Source organism: Melopsittacus undulatus, chromosome Z, assembly GCF_012275295.1.
Source record: "Melopsittacus undulatus isolate bMelUnd1 chromosome Z, bMelUnd1.mat.Z, whole genome shotgun sequence".
Classification (NCBI taxonomy): Eukaryota; Metazoa; Chordata; class Aves; order Psittaciformes; family Psittaculidae; genus Melopsittacus; species Melopsittacus undulatus.
Window position 1 is genome coordinate 58,366,957 of NC_047557.1, and position 16,808 is coordinate 58,383,764.

The window sequence follows — 16,808 nt, forward strand, 5'->3', positions numbered from 1 at the left end:
TATGTGATGAGAAAACTCCCAAAATCTTATTCTGACAAAATGCAGAAAAACTAAGAAACAGTATTTTTCCTTATGCACTCCTGACTCTGGTTTACATAGTCTGAATGTGAAGAATGGCAAAACTGATTTCATAAGGTTATCTTCACCCTTCTAACCCCCACAATGAGATAGATATTAGCAATGCCTACCGAAATTGCCATGAAGTTTAACTCCTACTGCAGTATACTTAAAATTAACAGTTTCTGATTCCTGTGTGATCCATGTAGATAAATGCCAATTGCTCAGAACTAGAAAGGAAAACAATGAGGTTGCTCCATCATAGTATTTACAAAAAGGACAACTGCATTTTCCCTCAATAATACAAGCCCCAGGAAGAAACGGAACAATAATACTGCATTAAGACTTTCTGCATAAAGCTTTACAAAGACTATTTACAAAGATTCCCTTCTGGATGCTACATAAAATGCCCAAGGACAGTTCTTTCTCCTGTGTCGACTAAATCAGTATGCATGGAAGCCCAGGAAAATTATGGCCAGCACTCCCTGTGACTCCTAGGACTTGTCCAAGCATCAAAAAAATCCCCAAAACCACATCCAAGGTTATTATTCCTGGTCCTTTATAGTGACAAATTATACTGCCTGATTGAATACTTCAAATGAGGAAGGGGTACTTCAAGAAGCACAGAAAAATTCTTAAACAAGTTGGTTGATTTGTTTCTTTAAAACTAGAGGAGCAGCTGTACTACTTGACAGCTGCTAAACACCTAGCTTTGTAAAGTGGCAAAGCTTCTTAAAATAATTCAGTACACAACATAAGGTAACAAACACAAGTTATATGGGATGCCCTAGTATAACAAACATACATTTCTCACTGCAGCATTACAAATTTTCTTACCTCTCTATTCCCCTTCTTGAAAATTTAAAATGAGTATTAGTAACAAAGCTACTAAGTGGAGGAGAAAAAGCCTTTTGTACTCAGTGCTTAATGCAGCAGTACAGTAACTCAAAATATCTATTACACTGCCAAACATAATGGAGATTTTCAGCTTGCCATCCACAAATGTGTGTGTCTTCTCTGAAACTTACAGCTCAGGCAGACAGACAACGGGGCACAGCAAATCAACTGGCTGCTACCATTTCAATCTGTCACCCTACTCCCTTCAGTTACTTCACTATCATTATGATATGTATGCTTGATCTACTCCTAAAAGTTAAATCAGAGTTCAGTTACTGTAATGTGCTGAGAAATGCAGTAGTTAGGGTACTGGTTCACAAGCAAGCCACAAGGGAAGGCACTGTCTGTCAGAAGCCTAAATTACTCTGTGATTCTATAATTCTGACCAGTACATCTCCAAGGGCCACAGCGCTCAATGTCTTGTCACGCTGTACTCATGGTCTTTAGTGAACACTTTTACATTGCAGCTGCTAGGGAACTATTTAAACATGACCCCATTTGGATATGAAGAGGCCTGTTCCAATCTGGAGCTGTACTGAAGTTGTACTGTACAACTCCCATCTGGACCTGTACTGCAACGGTTGTAGGTGTACGTTGACAGAGTAACTTGTGGTACACCAAACAGTACTGACAGGTTCAGAGAGCAATTTCTTCCCCATCAGCAGGAGAGGAATTCACTTCTGCTGCAGACTAACAGCACTGTCAGGAGTCTGGGAACAGATTCAGAGCTCCAGATAACTTAGGTACATGCTCAGCAACATTTTTGTGTACCTCAGTGAAGGCAGAATATGGCTCTGACACTGGACAGTTTGATTTTTATTCCTGGACGAAGACTGAAAGTTTTAACTGGAAAAGTTTGTAATTGCATATTCAATAGTCTGAGACCAGAAATATAGCAAGTAACAATTTATATGTAATATGACTGAAAAGAAGTTTCTCAATTTGAAAATGTAAGACTCTAGAAGCCAAACTATTGGAAAAATGGGGACTGAATTCTCTGAAGGAATAATGCTTTAATGAGACCTCTAAATCCATGTGTGGCCTCCACAGCTATACATCTTCACGAGGCTGGAAGGCAGGTACTGTTCATTATCTGTTGCCATTTCAGATGAGCTTTCGTGGGTTTGATTGCAGGATAAAGCAAGGATGAAACAACTTTCAAAGGTGGCTCTCATTTTTTTTTGCAGGATCTCTGCAACTACCTGACACAGAACTCTGCCAAAGTAGAAACCCAGTGGTATGTCTCATGCTACATCCCTGCTAAACTGGGTTTGGCGCACTACAGTGCTACTGGGGTATGTCTGAGGATCCCTCCTGTGGGAGAAAGTTTCCCAGACCTTTAGGACAGCTCTAGCTAAGCAGTGAATACAGACTGCGGCTGGTGGAAAGAACTGGGCTTTTGTCTCTATTTATATATTTTGGCCTACATGCTCTGAACTACTCACAGTGACAGAAATCATTAACTTAACGCCCCCCATTACGCCATAAAGAATCAGTCTATCTCAGGAAGGTTTTGTGAAAAATATCCATATTTCAGATTCAGAAATCTTACTGGAAATTGATGACATTTGTCAGAACCCGTCTCTGTTCCCTCCTTATCTGCAAAACCCAATCTGATGATAAAAAACTCAGGGAAAATTACACTACCAACAAGATAAGATCCTGATACAACAAACCCAACTTCTGTCAATTAGCCATATAAAAGTTCACATAGAGAAAAGCCTGCTCAGAAAATCAAGGACGTTTTCATTTTCACCAGCATTTACTATAAAAAGGGAAAGATTTGTAGACTTTAATATTTAAAGAGGAACTGTTAAGACATATTTTAAACGGAATGAAGTTTTGTGTGTGTTAACACCTGAGTCCTCATAATAGGAGACATGCTAGGATAATCTTGGGAGATAGCTGGCAAGATAATAAGAAAATTCTTCATTTTAGCTGAAGGCTACATTCAATGTGCTACTTTTCATCTTGAATATTTACATCATCACTTGCTTTAGTATAAAACATTTTAACTTTACACTAAAGCAAGCAGCTGCAACCTCAAAATTAAGTTCTCAGTATCCTACAACTCAATTGTCTGCAGAAGACAGGGACTATGTAAAACTAAAACTTTAACACAATCTGGTGGCAAAAGTTCTTTGCATCAATGAAGTTCGGTTGTGGGTTTAAGTTACAACACAACCTGAATACTAAAATGAGCACTGATTTCTATTGAAAAAATTTTGGTCTGGACATCATGGCTCCTGTGACATAAAGAGTTTTTAAACATGCCTGTAAAGACAATTTAGAAAGTATTCAAAGGAACTGCAAGTGTAAATGAATGACAAAATGGAATAAAGTTTAGAACCCTTATTTTTGCTTCAAAGGAGAACAGAACAATGCATCTTCAGCCCAAACCTCCAACTGCTCTTTTTTTTTTTCATCAGGAAAATTTATGGACAGGAATTCTCAATACAGCCCAAACCAGTAGAAAACCAAAATGAGAAGAACAGGGGGTCACCCTGAAGATAGAACAGTGGAACTGTCATTTGTGAGATGCTCATTCTTGCCAGAATTCCCTAGATCAAAAGATGTTCTATTCCCCTTTTCTTACAGTCTTCTCCTGTGGACATCCTCCATTCAGCTGGATGAACTCTTGCTTTGATCTTCACAGCCTTTCTTCTGCACATCATGTGCTCAAAAGCCATGAATCTGGAAACAAATATTCAAAAGACTGGAATCCTGTAGGTCCTTCTAAATACCATGGCAAAACCTTTTCTGTTTGATATGCAATTTTAATTCCTCCGGAAAATCTGTTAAGCATTCTCACAGAAGGGCAGAAATGCCTGGGACTGGAGTCTTTTTAAAGTCTTTCAGTTCTCATTTCCTTTACTCCAAATGCATCACTAAGCTAGGGGTTTAGAAGCGGATCTAGAGTATTCACGGCATCACTGACACTACTTGTTTCTGGATCTGCCAATGAATTACTGTGTAATCCAAGAAAAATCACTTCTACTTAGAATTTTGTATCTGAATAGATACTCATTCATTACGTAGACTACCTTGATTGCCTCAGCTTTGGTCTCTTATTTGACAAATTAAATAGAAATATTTACCTGGCTTTACAGGGCTCTTCAACAATTAGAACTTTAAACAAACAAAAAAACCCACTCAAAACCAAGCCCTAAAACTCCAAAAGAAAGGCAGCCATAGCATGCAACTAATTTTAAGGCACATAAATTCTAAACAGATGTATTGTTTTAATGCCCAAATATTCACTGGCACTTTTCTAAAAGGTCTGATGTCATCCAGCATGTGGTTTGGAAGTGTCTCAGCTGCCGAGTACTATAGCTTCAGGGATCTGTTCCTTCGATGCTGAGTTCTTTCTGTAAGGGCTGTTTAGATCTGATGTTGTAGGAACAATTATCATTAATTTCACCACGATAATATTGACAGTATACATTTTTTGGTAATCTATACTGTTTCTCAGTTCAGATGAACATCCACTTCTTAAAAGAACAGGTACTTCCTTCCATATCCAGATCAGAATTTCAAAGACAAGCTGTTCATTGTCCTCCCTTTCCCCTTCCAATTTTTAACAGGCTTTGATTATTCCAGATGTCTTGGCAACCTGTTTTGTTTCTTAGGAGTCAAAGTGTCACTGATCCACACTATGAGATGGAAATACAAGTTTCCACTGTATATTTTCAAGCATAAGCACCCCCAGTGCATTCCTCAGATACGTGACTCACTCTGAAATGGAAATGAGAAAAAAAAATCCTCTGTGTCAGCAATGTCAATAAAGCCTGTTTCACTGTACTGTGCTGCTGAGATACATGGAGCATTTGTCAGGTCTCATCTTTCACTTTGCTCTAAGTGGGGTTTTCTGCTGAGTCATACGAAACAGTCACTCATCTGGTTCCACAGCCTGGACTTACCCCTATTCAAGGATTCTAAGCATGACTCAGAGGATTTTCCAAATAAAGCAAAACTTTTGAAAAGGGAGACTCATGAAACACTGAACATGAGATCATTTTAAGGAAATTCCTTTATCCATTTGCATGTGGAGGAAATAACCCTGAAGTGCATTATCTGTTGGATAGTGTCTTGAGTCAGTCTTCACAGAAAATGGAACAATTTAGACTTTGGTTTTATGTTTTTCTCTCCTCAAAAACAATTTTCTGAGGTTATGTATGTAACAGCAAGAGGTTGGGTCTCTTACAAACACTGTTAAACACTGGAAATCATTTGATGTTTCCACAGTCTATATGCTGCGCATATAAGTTTTGTTGTGCACAGCTTACTATAACCAAAGAGTTTTCACTACAAGAGTTGGTCATCCCTGTGACACAGACCTTACAGCTGAGACTGTGACTGTCTGTCAGTCTGCAGAACCTTTCTCTGGGCACGCCTGTCGTTAATGTGAGTTACAGAACCACCACCATGGCAAGGCACCTCACAGTGCACTGCTTAGACACATAGAAGCTACATTAACTATCAGTAGGGGAGAAGGGAAGTTTGTTGCTTTAATTACAGCAGCTGGTGCAGTTTTCTCCATGCGGCTGGCAAAAGGTAAGAGTAAAGATAACTATTCCATGTTACTTCTGCTACTCATCAGACCTCTTTGCAGAATGAGTGCACGTCTCTTCACAGCTACGCTCGTAAGACTGGACTTGATTTTTTGGTTTCAAACACTGAAAGGCTTATGAAGGATGCATATCATCACAGAATAACAGAATGTTTTGGGTTGGAAGGGACCATAAAGCTCATCCACTTCCAACCCCCTGCCAGGAGAGGAATACCCTCCACTGCACCATGCTGCTCCAAGCCCTGTCCAACCTGGCCTTGAACATTGCCAGGGATGGGGCAGCCACAACCTCTCTTGGCAACCTGTGCCAGTGTCTCACCATCCTCATAGTGAAGAATTCATCCCTAACATCTAATCTAAATCTCTCCTCTGTTGTCTCACAGCCATATCCCCTGGTCCTGCCACTGCATGCCCTTGTGAAAAGTACCTCTCCAGATCTCCTGTAGGCCTCCTTTAGGTAAGGATGCTCTAAGGTCTCCCCTGAGCCTTCTCTCCAGACTGAATAAGCCCAACTCTCTCAGTCTGTCTTTACAGGAGAAGTGCTCCAGACCTCTGATCTTCCTTAGGGACTCCTCTGGACTCACTCAAGCAGGACCACATCCCTCTTGTGTTGGGAGGCCCCAGAGCTGAATGCAGTACTGCAGGTGTGGTCTCGTGAGAGAACAGAGTAGAAGGGCAGAATCAATCCCTTTGACCTGCTGGTCATGTTCATTTTGATGCAGCCCAGCATATGGTTGGTTTCTGGTCTGTGAGCGCACACTGCAGCCTGTTTGTGTTCAGTTTCTCATTGACCAACACCCCCAAGTCCTTCTACTCAGGTCTGCTCTGAGTCACTTCTCTGCCCAGCCTGTAGCTGTGCCTGGGATTGTCCTGAGCCATGTGCGAAACTCTCCACTTGGCCTTGTTGAACTTCATGGTTGGCACTGGCCAGCTCTCAAGCATGTCAAGGTCCCTCTGGATGGCATTCCTTCCCTCCAGCCTATCAACTGAACCACACAGCTTGGTGTCATCAACAAACTTGCTGAGGGTGTACTCAATCCCACTGTCCATGACCCTGACAAAGATGTTAAATATCACCAGTTTGTTTCCTTTATATTTCCTGTGTCACTGCAGGCAGTTTTTGAACTGTGTTGGCTGACAGGTTCTCAGTCAAAACTGTACAGCTTATGGGGGAAAAAACCCAATTATGCCAGCAGCTACCTGTGTTAAGAGGAGACTGAATAACAGTGACATTCCAGCTTGTTATGTCAAATAGTAAGTAGATTTCTTTGGGGGTAACAGCAATTTGTAGAGGTACTTTGAGGGCAGATGGGGCATATTCTTGATATATAATAATAATTAGTGAGTTACAAACAAACTCAAAGTTTTTGCAGGTACACTCCAGTGTTCAACAGAAAAAAAAAAACCAAACAGTTAATATTGTATGATTTAAGAGTCAACTTTAGACCCAATCCCCAATTTACTAATCTCAATTTCTTTCTGCTAGCCCAATGCTAGGCTTGCATTAGCTGAATAGAGACCACCAACTGCTAGTCCTGTGTGGTGATGGTAGCTTGGAAGCTATGTAAAAAGCTATAGCAAGCTCCTCTCCATTACTGAGCCAATGATGATTTGAACCTGCTTTCAAGAGTAATTAAGCTCTTCCTGAATGTAGAAGATAATCAAGCTCAAAGTGCTAGTTTAATGAATAGAAGAATGACTCCAATGCAGTCTTGTGGAACTGCTGAGGACAAAGGGGCAGTGAGTAAGCTGGAGGTTTGAGTGTACTATAGAAAAGTTGTTTTACAAAAATTAACATTGTTCTTAATAGTGTAAAGATATGTTCTTCTTCTCTGCCTCCTAAAGCAGCTTTATGTTTGTGTTCAGAATTACACCAACTTAAATTTAAGGGGAAGAAAAAAACCCTCCAAAAACCAGAAACCCCAAGCTGCTGTCCTTTCTACTTTATGCCTGTTATCTGTTAAGGCCTCTCATCATCCTTCAGAATCAATACAGTAGAAAGAATACAGCTACTTCCTTCAAGATGACATCAGAGTCAAGATTTCAAGTTGTTTTCTTCAAGGTACTGAATATTTAGGGTACCAAGTACTGACATGAGGGACTACAGTGATCCGTATACCATAGAAATGGTTAACCCAATGAACACAAAGTTAAATGCAAGCTGCTCTGAGACCTTTAAATAAACTCACCTTAGGACCATCATCTTCATCCACAGCTTTTCACTTTTTTTTGGTATGGCCTTTTCCAGTGCAAACACGCTCATGAAGAAAAGACAAATCATTCGATGCAGCCACAGAGACAACGTCTAATCATGTCATGCACAGCACTACCAGTGAGTGTTCAGCTGAAGACACTGGCCAAACTAATCTGCTACAGAAAAATAAACTCTAGCTGGAGCCGTGCTAAACAGATTTTCTCTGGGAATACTAGTTTTTCCCATAATCTCTTGCTGACTGTTGTTTCTCCAAGCATGTAAGCTCCTCAAAGCAGGGAACTTCTGCATAATGAGGCAAAAAAATGTACTACTACATTTCTCTTTAATGGTAAGCATGCAAGTGACATAATCGTATTTACAAGCAATACTGACTAGAAAGTGTCATGGTTTTCTCTTCAGCAGTACCAGGATTAACACTATGCTTATATATGTTTCAGATTTTCTGAATATGTCATTCTTGCCTTTGTGTGCAACAATTAAAGAATCACAGAACAATTCAGGTTGGAAAAGACCCATAAGATCATCAAATAAAACTGTCAACATACCACTGTCAAGTCCACCACTAAACAAAGTCCCTAAGCACCACAATTGAAAGTCACTGACATACCTCTAGGGATGGTGACTCAACCGCTTTCCTGGGAAGCCTGTTCGAGTGCTTGACAACCCTTTCAGTAAATAATTTTTTCCTAATACCCAGTCTAAAATTCTCCTTGCTCAACCTGAGGTCACTTCCTGTCATCCTGTCACTTGTTACTTGTGAGAAGAGACTGACTCCCACCTCACTACAACCTCCTTCCAGGTAGTTGCAGAGAGCAGTAAGGCTCCCCCTGAATCTCCTTTTTTCCAGACCCAGTGCTGTAGTTCCCTCAGCTGTTCCTCATCAGACTTGTTCTCCAGACCCTTAACCAGCTTCACTGAGCTACTCCTGGACCCGATCCAGCACCTCAACATCTTTCTTGCAGCAAGGGGCCCAGAACTGAACAGAGGATTTGAGGTATAGTCTCACCAGTGCCAGGTACAGGGGGATGATCATTTCCCTAGTGCTGTTGGCCACAATGTTTTGATACAAAGGCACACACATGCATTTTATCAATACAAGGGATTTTAACCATGTATTTTTTAAGTACGTTTGACTTTCCTCCAAAAAATACCTATAAAAACCATGGTGACCTCATTTAAAAGCAGCTAGTGAAATTTCCCCTCTTAAGGTTTCTAATTTTACTGTATTTATATACTCTATGTGAATCTAGAAGACCAAAATTCTATTTGGAAGGTGGCCAAATGTAAAGGCAGTATTGATGCATATACCTCTGGCTGAAGAAAAGACTTTGTTCTTGCTTTAGGCTTCCCAGAAGTTCTCTTAGAACACTACTGTAGCACTCCAGCTGGTCCACACTGAAGTTAAACTGAGACTGCACTTTAAACTGGACTAAATAATTTTATTTTCATACCTCTATGACCACACTTTATTCCAACAATTGTTACCACACATCTGGGGCAGCTGAAGACCCCTTGGCTAGATTATGCATAAAACATGCTCCAGAAGTATCAGCATTGCTCTCAAAAGATTGACCTTAAGAATGAAAATATTCCGTGGGGGTAGAGACTGATATGAATTTTCTACACTATTTACAAGCCTAAATAACAACTTAAATTTGGCAAAATAAACACAGGCAAGAAGTAGCCACTAAGAAAGCTGATACTTATGAATCTTACTTCATTTTGGTTCCAAAAAATAAACTACCAAAGTCATTATGATCTGTAAATACTACTCCTAAATATATTCTGCTTTGCAGCATATCAAAGTCTGTTTTGTAAGGTTTCAAATAAGGAGCTGTTCTCCTAGTTCATCAGGGAAAGGAATACATACAACATTGTGGAATGCAGACTACTCAGTTCACAAAAACCCACTCTCCAAGGCAAACCATATTCAAGGTATTGAATATCCCACACTTCAGAGTTGGGCACAAGCTCAACCCTGGTATGCCATAGACTTTAATACACTGCAGACATCAGTCTTGCTGTGAAGGTAGCTAAGGGGAAGAGATCCCAAGTTCAGATAGGGTAGCAGCTGTGGCTGTGGAGTGGCAGCTTCTTTGAGAGTCTAATTTCAGTGATGTCCCACAGTGTATGCAATCACAATGTGCTGAAGAGCTACACTACTCAAGAACAAGAGACCTGGCAGCTACAGGACAAAACACTCTAGTTCCCACGTGGGACACCACTTCTTGCAGGTGTTTCACACTTCTTTCTTCCTCCCAAAACAGTATCAGAGTGAGCAGAGAACCTGAAACCTCTTGGCCTTTGCAGAGCCAGCTGGCACATCCGTTTCCCCATGAGCTTTCCCCCACCATGCTACCAATAAAGTTTAATTACCCTTTTTTTTTAAAAAAAAAAAGAGTTTCTGTAACATGGAGGACAAAGGGAGCTGCTGAGATCTGCTTTTCTACGTATTAGGAAAAGTGCTTTTTAGCCCTCAGTAATTACCATAATACAGAAAACTGAGGCATCAGACCTGTGACACACATTCTCCAGATGAGGCAGCATTCCTTCACACCAAGCAGTGCCAAATCCTTCTCACAGAAAAACAGAGAATGTGCTAAAGAATCTGCACTTACCATCGCACGTATTTTCTGTTATCAGGACTAGACTCAAGAATGGGTTAATGTATACTTCTGAGCTGGAAGCAGACCTACATATGCCTCATTGCATCAGAACAAGAGGGTACACTGGCTAAGACAGCTAGGGAGAACAACTTTGGGAGCAGCCACCTGCCAGTCAACAATGACTGAGCCTGAGGATTGCCTAAACTACTCTTAAGCTTCAGTCCCCATTGTCATATGAGAAGAGTGCCTAATCAAGGTATCTTAGATACTAGACAAAAATAGGGAATTAAACTGCTGCAACGCATAATCAGTCAGCAAGAAGGTAACACAATGCTAAGGCCAGACGGACAGCTAACCAGTAAATTGTACAGATGGAACCAGCACAGTTTTCATCAATCTTCTTTGATGGTACTCTTGAAATGTGCTAGGTTTATGGGTTGATTCATCTGCCAGCTTAGTTTACACAGAAGAATCTGCTGGATCATGAACCACAAGAACAGGAAAACGGGGAGAGGAGGAGAAAGCTCTGACATATAATCCAGTTGTAAAATACCTATCTGTATTTTCCAAGTTCATATATTTCAAGACACCAAGCCTTCTAAGAGGATATATGTGCTGCTGCTCTAACTTTTCTGGAACTAAATTTGCACAGAATTCACAAAGTTTAAAGACTAAAGGAAAGCTACAGCCATACAATAGCCTTACATCGTGCAGAATTTTACTTCATTGTCATAAAAGATTAACTCAAAGTACTCAGCAAGCACACCCATGTCCGAGGAGGGAACAAGGAAGGACAGCAACAATGAAAAGAATGTAAGCATTTCAAAGCTAAATTCTTCTTTATCCCAAACCCAGCACTGGTGTGACAGGTGTAAAGATCAAGCAGAAAAGAAATTAGAATTGTTTGGAATTTACAGCAGTCTTCAACTGGTAGCCTACAGCTATATGCACCTACCACTGGGTGACTGAATGACCAGTCAACATCCAGCAGTCTGACTCGCTCCACTTCCTGGCAAAGCCTTGCCATAAAATGAAAGAAACAAACTACATAAGAGGCACAAAACAGAAGATAAGGATTCCTCTCCAGTGGCACCAGCATGGAGCTGTCGCTTTGGCTGTACCACTCAATTATTAAATGAGTCCTTACTGGAATCGAACAACTGAGACTCTGCTGCAGAAACCCTAGGGTGAGCCTGAAGGATGTGGAGGGTTCAGGTGCACTGAGCAAGGAGTTCAAACTCTTGACCTGATGAAAAAAAAACATGGTGATGTTTTCTCACCTGTGTTATGCTGGAGGTCAGATTAGAATAAACAAAATAATTCCCTGTGGCCTTAAATACCTGGATATCTTTCCCAGTGACTGTTACAACAGAAAACAAAACATTCCATTCAACGAAAATCCATGCAAAACAGAACTACTCCCAATTTAAGGCTGCAATAAGGAGGAGAGAACACCTAAGGCAACTGAGTTTGTCTTGTTTGGGAATCAGGGTCTGCCCAGACCACAGCAGTAGAGCACTGCTCACTTTGGCAGCTTCTTTTTTTGAGGCTGCTCAAACACATACGGTGGAAGCTGACAACTGCAATCCACCAAAAATGGTCTACTGCTTCTCACAGTATTTCTTCATCCTGTTTACCAAAAAGAACAGAGATTAAAAAACAGGGGTGGGGAAGGGAGGAGAAAAGGTACTTTTGAGGCTATGGAGCATTTAAGTTATCCACAGAAGCCTGGGAAACAGATCCCTTGAAATGTGTTTAAATAGTGATACTACTAGGTTCGTGGAAAAGCTAGTATTTACTGATGAAAGAGTTTACACTGAAGCTAAAGAAAACTCCATCACACTGCAAAAAATTCATGCTGGGACTAATATGGATAGTTTCACCAATGTGGCCTGAGCAGGGATACAGAATGAATTCTCCACTCTCCTTGTGCATTCCCAACTCACTGAGGGCTGAAACAGGTCAGGATATATCTGTGGCTACATACAGAACTTGCTTCCAGAGCTGTTGGCCTCTTAGATGTATTAAATCCATGTAAAAAATGGATAAACGAAATTGAGAATAACAGAAGTAAGAGCAAAGAAAATAGCACGCTTAAAACCCTATCAGGTTTTGAGGCCATTTACAAAGACAGTCCATAAAGCCCTGCTACACAAAGAAGTGGTCCTAATATTCATCACCTGCTTTTGTCGCCTGCTCACAATTTCTTGACAACTCTCCTGTTCCCCTACCAGCTCCCCTTTCTCCTGCCAGCCAGTTCAGTTTTAGTAGGAGAGTGGCTGGAAGAAGAGTAAATAGACCAGAATGACTAGGAAAAGCAGAGAGGAAACCAGCATCAAACCACAGGAAGTACAGAGACCTGTAAGTGGCTCTGATGAAACCAGAGTGGTATTAAAGATGTGCCCTACTGTGGTGCTGTAGCATTGTTATTCATTTCAGCAGTGAGAAACACAGGCTGAATGCATCACCCTGAAGCACTGCAATTCACTCAAGGACGTTGTTTGCTGTAGCCTTTCATGTTTCTGTTCCGAGCAGGCATGACCTACTTCCCTTGCCTTTCATGCCAGTAATCATGCCAGTGTAAATACTGAGAGGGTTAAATATAACATTCATGACAACTTATAACTCAAGTGCATTCAATGGTTCAGGTTTTTTTTTTAAACCACACAGGAACAACACCACAAAAAACCAAACCAAACCAAACAAACAAACAAACAAACAAAAAAACCCAAACAAAAAAAACCCACCAAGCCTGGCTATCCCTGTCCTGCCTATCCTGAAATGAGTGATTTTCCTTGAAAGTAGCTCCTCAATGAAAGCTGCACTTGATCACAGTTCTTGAAATCCCTTTTTAGACAGTATGCATGAGATATATCAAATGAAAGAGGACAAGTTTAATAGGATTAAACTGAGAAAAATATGTTCAGGTTTCTGTGGACAGATCCTATCAAGCTGACTCTGGATCTCTTCACCAAACTCATTTGCTAATGGAAGGGTTATCCCAAACCCCATCCACTGGACATACACTTTTACCAGAACAATTCTCTGCAGACCATATGCTACAAAGATCCGAAGCAATAATTAAGCTCTTTAAGTTACAGCCACTCAATGCTTTAAAACTGCTGTCCTGTTAGTAAGGATATACCTAAGCCTGTTTTGTTTTCATAGCTGAGTATATAATCTTTCAAGATCTGTTTCAACTTCTTTGAAGAATGAACAACCATCATTTTCATCATCATTAATTTCTCTGAGTGAAAATACAGGTTAATTTATTAATATTAATAAAGCTTTAATACTAAACCTATGGAGGGTAGATTTAGATTACATATTAGGAGGCCTTATTTCTACCCATTAGTGTAGAAAAGTGATAGGAACTGGCAAACAAACCACAAGTCTGTCTGCAGAGACAGCTGTCAAGGCCAAGAACAAGATTATTTTAAAGGTCAGAAGATACTGATAGACAGTCTTTTGATGTGCCGTCTACCAACTAACCCCAGACTGCAGTTGCATATGAACTGCAAAATATTGATCTGAACTAATTTATGAGCATTCTTATTTGTTACTCCTCTGGGCTGAGTACTTATATATGACATCTCACATTTCCTACAGCAAGCTCCATCTGCCTAACTTGCAAAAAGTGAATCAGGACTCATTACCTAAAACTGCCCAAAAACCCACAGGTACACTGACATCTTTAAGGTGCAACATTCTGGGGATTGTTTTATTACACGCAGCCACAGCTAAAGAGTCAGGTTGCTTACACTACACAAAGCAATCTTCTGCAAAGTTCTCTTCATGCAGAGGAAACTATTTCAGCAAGATATCCCCTTATCCACCCCACTCTTCAGAAAAACTAGCAATAGTATTATAAAAGGAAAACTGTGCAGCTCACCTGGGCTATCTGGTTAAACTATAGCAAAGCTTGTTAGTTATATATAGTCACAGAAGCAGTACTTTGGAGAACAATTCACTACTCAGCTCCTCAGGTTTGGATGGGAAATCAAGAGAGGGTGGGAGGCCAGAGTTCACTGCATTCCTGACTCTCCACTGCCTTGTACGGCACACACCTGTACATACTTTTAAGGGAAGATACCACTCCAATTATGCTTTGCTTTCTATCCATTCTATATCAGATATAAGTGCCTAAGTGCCTAGGCAAAGTGCAAAGCAATGTAAACTAGCTTTCAACAATGTAAATTAGCTTTAAACCAGCTAATAACACAATATGACCACCATTAGTGATTAACTTGAGAGGCTTACCAGGGACAAATGGAATGATAACATTTTTAGGCTAACATACCCCATCATTAACCTCAAAATAAGCCACAGTTAACACTTCATACATTTGATACAATTCCTGCAAGACACCTTCCTCCTTCCCACCTGCTGTATAAAGGCTTGAATTTCACAATCACTAAAAAAGAGGGTGAGAAGAGATCAGGCTTAGTCCACAGCATGAAAGGCAGTTTATGCTTTAGGAGTTCTTTCTTGCACTTACCTACATTTGTAGGAAAGAGACCCTCATTGTTGATTTGCACCTCGATCCAGTCCATAAGAAGGTTCATATACTGAGGTGCTGGCAATGCTGTGGGCTTCTTGTATTTCATGTCATCCTGCCACCGATACTCATACTTAGGGCCTCCAGCCATCACTGGGCAGGTCTTCTCTGTGCAGAACTCACAGATAGTTCCATAAATGAGGTTGATCCTATTGAAGAAGTCAACAACATGAACAGCAATCCAGTCATTTTGGTCTTCTCCACTAGGCAACTGCACAGCCGCTTTCAAGTCCACGCCTGAGTTCAGAGATGCCTGTGCTCGTTTGTGAAGTTCAAACCTCTGAGTTCCAGGTTCAAACTTGCGTTTTGGGCGGAAAGTCTTGTCTTTATTAAAGACTTGCTTGAGTGCTGTGGACATGTCTGCTAATCTGCTCTGCAGCAGCTGGCAGAAAAGCAAGGCTGAGATTTAATGCAGGTACCTGAAAACAGTTGCTCTCTAACACAGGTCCTCCAAGTTCTGCTGTTTCTCTCACAGAAGCTTGTATTGACTTCAGAGCAGTCTGCTAGCTCTTCCTCTGGAAAGCCTTCCTGAAAGGCTTCATGACCCTGAGAATGTGGAAACAGTAAACATTAGTGATAAGCTCAAGTCTGGCCCTGTCCATTTGTTACTGTTTCACTTCTGTCTTTTTAAGTATCTACCAAATAGAGGCTTCTTAAATTACCAGAAAGATGAGAATTCAGTAAGTCTTGCATGATCTTTCCATCTTTAGGTCATTTTTAAACTGTTTTCATTTTGCTGCCTGTTTACAGTGAGTGTATACTAAACATTATGTATGAGTTTAGTAGACAAAATATCATGTTACAATGCAGAAGTCTTGCCTAACCACTCCTGAAGTGCCAGATAGTGTCACTAAGCATTCACTATGGCTTCAGCACCCTTCTCTAGGAAAAAAAATCCCTCAGCTATTTGTTTCTGCAGACTTCATAGAACCTACTTACAGTGAAACCTACAGTATTGCACAGAAATAACTTCTGTTTTCCCACAGAACTGTACAGAGACTGTTATTTCTCTTGATGCACCTTCAGAAGTACAGTAGTTGTCTTAATTTTTTATTAGACTGGGTAGATTGGCTGAAAAGCAAAAGTGAAGCTGCTGCCATATAGCTCTATTCATCTCCTCTACAGGGGAATACTTGGCATTGTCATTCTTATAAAAGAAAAGAGCCTAGATTTTGCGTTATTCCATCTAACCTATTCCGGCAACAAAGACTAGTTTTAACAGAAAAAAAAAAAGGAAAAAAATTACTGCATTCAAACCTTGCTTGTTCTTACATGTACATGGAGAAGAGTATTATCATCAGTAAATATAGATGATTAGAAGACAATCAGGTAGACAGGGGCTATCTGAATTAGACTTTTAGTACTGAAGATTTTGTGATTAAAGATAGAGAATAAACATTTAATGCATAATTTAAATTAACGCAGTATATTTTAAATTTGCACAGCACTACAAAAATCCTACCCTATCAGTGGCTGATGAATTCTTATCATGGGACTACGTATGCTTCACTGTTTCCCTTTCCAGAAATCATGTCCATGAAAATTTTACCAGGCTGTGTGTGGAAAGCACTAAATTCTTCTGAAGACAGTTGCCCAAAGCTTTGCTGAGGGGCAGAAAGGAAGAGAAAGAGGTGCTTCTTTTTTCTTAAGCACTACAACAAAGCAAGACATACCTAAGTAAAAAGAAATCTGATGTGCTAGACCCATCCCCACACAAAAGAACATAAGTGCCATAAAAAAGTACTCTCCCGAACAGCTGAAAGGTCAGCATCCAGACAATTTTTTCAGCAAGCAGCAGCTGAACAAAACAAGCAGAGAAGTGTTTCTTTTCCCTTTTGCTGATGGCATGATGGACGGATACTCCAATCATGAGTTAATAAACAGTCATTCTTTCTGTGCCAGCAA

The 16,808-nt window shown here is 40.4% G+C and overlaps 1 protein-coding gene across 1 annotated transcript in view; it reads right to left on the reverse strand.

Moving 5' to 3' along the window:
• Positions 1-16,808, reverse strand: part of MOB3B (MOB kinase activator 3B) — a 99,401-nt gene that overhangs the window by 42,069 nt on the left and 40,524 nt on the right. The window contains exon 2 of the mRNA XM_031054245.2: positions 14,844-15,449. Coding sequence (XP_030910105.1) covers positions 14,844-15,261 — 418 coding nt within the window. The 5' untranslated portion in view covers positions 15,262-15,449. The remainder of the gene's footprint in view (positions 1-14,843; positions 15,450-16,808) is intronic.